General features: G+C 32.0%; 1 protein-coding gene across 1 annotated transcript; it reads right to left on the bottom strand.

The window, feature by feature from the left end:
• Nucleotides 1-739: 739 nt before the first annotated feature.
• On the bottom strand, nucleotides 740-2,460 carry LOC108839710 (peroxidase 11-like). Its single transcript, XM_018612488.2, has 4 exons — nucleotides 2,169-2,460; nucleotides 1,780-1,971; nucleotides 1,541-1,706; nucleotides 740-1,383 (listed from the first exon to the last, which is right to left on the bottom strand). The coding sequence occupies exons 1-4, from the start codon at nucleotides 2,388-2,390 to the stop codon at nucleotides 956-958; spliced, it is 1,008 nt and encodes a 335-aa protein (XP_018467990.2). The 5' UTR covers nucleotides 2,391-2,460; the 3' UTR covers nucleotides 740-955.
• Between the last annotated feature and the right edge of the window lie 1,238 nt (nucleotides 2,461-3,698).

Genomic DNA, 3,698 nt, shown 5'->3' with positions numbered 1-3,698 from the left:
TTATAGAATAGACTATAACGTTTAATATTATACATAAACACCCTGAAAAATATTCCCAATATCAAAGTGAGCCGGTCCTGATCATATCATGCCACGGTAGTGAATTTTTTTTCACCTTTATCATTTTATGTTTATGTTTGTCTTTTAGTTTACCTTCTTATGTTTAGTAATTTGCTTTTAGTAGATAATATGCTATGCTAGATTTTGATGAATCGATGGTTACATAGTGATGATTTAGGTTGAATCTTGTTAAATCCTTCATTTAGGTTGTTCATAGTTCTAGTTTCTACTTGATGTCCCAAAAACTTGAACTTGTTTTTTTCATGTCTAGATAAAGTGTGTGAAAATGTTTGAACCTAACTTTTTATGAGTTTTATATATGTTGACCAATAGAAATAGGTGACTAAAATGTTTAGTGAATTAATTGGAATAATGTATTAATTCTAATTGATTATGTAATTACGATGAAATTGATTAGACATAGTTGTCAATTTCATATTTTCTAATGATTTTTATTTAGTATTTGACATCACTGTTTTATTGTTAGTTCTTTCTTTTGTTAGTTAAACATTTGGTCCATTGTTTTAATTTGTTTTAAGTATCTCATTTTAAACATCGAGCAAGTCACACTCCGTGATTAGTTTCACTATGCAATTTTGGGAACAAATAAATTAATTTAAATATGAAAACAGTGGTCTATATATGCTATTTAAGCGAATAAATATTGTAGAACTGTCACTACCTCTAAAAACTAGATCGTTTAACATACGTATGTGTAATTTAAAGATTTTACATATTATGAACCACCACCTTTCTTTGTAATTCTTTAATCACCACAAATTCATATCGAAACTTCAAAACACACAAAAGTATAAAGGATGAGAAGAAAAGGAAAACCGATTTCCTTTTAGAATAAACAAATTATAATAAAAATAGTTTTGTTAAATGGATGTTTTCATGTATTAACGAATCTGCAATTTCTTCGAACCTCTCCATCGACCAAGCTCTTGGTGTTCAAAATGTTCCCCATCTTCACCATTGACTTGGAGAACTGCTCGAAGAAAGCCAACGGATCCTCCGCGTACTTGCTCACTATACGCCGTGTCTGTATACCGAACAGGCTCGTGTACATCTCCTGGTCAGAATTCAGCAACCCTTCTCCTCTCAGGAGCGTATGGTAGATAGAGTTGTCGAAGAGATTCGGCGTTACATTGTCCATCGCCGTCACGTTTCTATCACCTTCTCCGCTGCTCTCCGGACAAATCTCTTGGAGTCTCGCCAGGTACGTCGCTGATAAGGGGTTTAACGCTGTCGTCAACCTAAAATCTCCATATATCCGTGACCGGAAGTTTCGACATTGTGCCATCCCTATCGTGTGAGCTCCTACGTACATAGAGTTGTTCAAATTGAAGGGGTTTAGTGATCCGTTTGGTATTAAAATATTCCGGTTTATATTGTTGTATTTTTTTTATTCAAAAAAAAAATATATTCCGGTTTATCACACTTCCCGGTTTATTTTGGTGTAGAGGAGTGATCTTACCAATAAGAGCGATCATGTCTTCAACAGAGAGACCCTGATAGTAGAACTTAGCGATGATGCTGATTAAACCCTCGTCAGGAGTTGGAAGGTTTGTTGTGGCAAGCGCGTAGCTTGCTGTCTTAGAATCTTTTCTTCCCACAGGAACGTCCCAGTAAGGCCCACCAACCTTTAATCAAACAAAAATTAAGCATATAAAATATACAGTTTGATCGTTATAACCACCGGTGACTAACACGTACCAGGATTGTAGCATCTCTGGCAGAAATTGTGAGAAGATCAGCGCATGAAACGACTCCAGGACATTCAGATTCGATTATGTTCTTGATTCTGTCTATAATTTTGTATCCTTTCAATGAGTTTATGTTGGGAGAAGCTGTCTTCTCGCCCTTCAATGACTCTGTTTCGTCTAGTAACACCGATCCATCGCATCCCTGCCAAACAATTTAAGCCTTAAGAAATACCACAAATTAACCCCTTTCAGTTAAATTTCCAGCTATACTCTGTATTTGTTGCATCAATAATCTGACAATTTTTTTGGTGACATGATTTACGATTTTGGTGATAAATGAGGATAGAAAAGAGGCGGGAAGATTTCTTGTGTCTCAAATAAGGTGTGTTATGTACTTACTTGGACAAAACAGTCGTGAAAGTGTAAACGAATAATTATGGCTGCATTTCTTGGATCTTCCTTCACTATGCATTCCATTTCTTTCTTGATGACATCAAATACCGTAGGGCAAGTGGACTTGTAATAATCTAGGGTTAAAGGAAGATCCTTGCCGGAAACATCAAAAGAAAAGCAGGGAATAAAGATGGTGTGGACGATAAAGATCACAAGGAGGAGTTTCATACTTGTTTTTTTTTAAACCCTTTTGCTTAAATTTTTCGAGAGAAAATGTTAAAATGTTTGTGGGAGGTAAGGAGTGGGAGAGATTGGGTGGGACTTCAGAGAGATATATAAGTCTAAGAGAAGAGGGCATTGTAGGGTTTTAGTTTTCTTGTGCAAAAAGGGTCTTGAGAATTTGGTCAAGTGAGATGCAACTAATTTTGTGAGATGGTTATTGGGTTTTCCTATAACCTAAAGATAATGAGATGAAAGTTTATTTGAACAATAGTACATATATTATTACCAAACCAAAATCTTATATTACTACAAAATGTAATATATCCACGTTTATATAATGTTTATGTTTATAAAAAAAACAGATCTATTTCTTTTTGTTTGTTTGCAAGAGTTGCAACCATGTTCGTATTAATTAAAACTGATTCTTGAAAAAAAAATCTAGAAGTCTCATTCTGTAGTTTGTTTTTTTTTTTCCTTTTTGGGGCTAGTGTTTTGTAACCCGAGTTCGAGCCATGGTCGAACCGGTAAACAAAGTTATCTGATGTATAATCCGGTTTAGGTTAAAAAAAATATTTTTGAAACTTAATAAAACTTGCAAAACCTATTAAAATCTGAAGCCGGCTTCCCCCTCGTTTGAACCAATATGTAATTTTTTTCTTATTTTAAAGATTTTTAATTATGTTTATAATCTAATTTTTATTATAACCTGGTGAGTTTGATTACAATGAAGTAAATATTGCTCTTGCTGAAAAAAATATCTAAAAAATGATGAAGTGACAAATCCAAAAAAATTGATGGTAAAAAAATTAACTGGACTTTCTGATTTTATCATATATAAATTCTGATTTAACTATTTAATTTTTAATTTTTAGTTTTTGATGAAGATTTGACGACATCACCTAGAGAAAATGAAGTGAATGATGATAGAGAAACCCAAATATTAGCTAATGTGATTTGGTATTAATTTATTTTTGTTATCGACAATCTATTACTATTTGATGTTTTAGTTTTGGTCTATTTTAGATTTAAAGTTTAATTTAATTATTCATATTAGACATTTAAATACATATGGATATTAAGTTTTGATATGTTTTATTAATTGTTATAACTTCTAACTTTTTACAAAAATTGTTAAATAGTCTAAACTATTTTTATATATAGTGTACGTCAAATGAAAATTAACATAAAAAACTAAAGTTAACTATTTTCTTTTTTTTTAAATCATAAACTAATATTATTATACAAAAATAATTTATTAATTAATTCGTAATTCATCTGTATTGATCACTAATTGGTGATCCGGGAAATTTGTTC

Source organism: Raphanus sativus, chromosome 2 (genome assembly GCF_000801105.2).
Source record: "Raphanus sativus cultivar WK10039 chromosome 2, ASM80110v3, whole genome shotgun sequence".
Classification (NCBI taxonomy): domain Eukaryota; kingdom Viridiplantae; phylum Streptophyta; class Magnoliopsida; order Brassicales; family Brassicaceae; genus Raphanus; species Raphanus sativus.
This window is presented reverse-complemented; position numbering and strand designations above follow the sequence as displayed.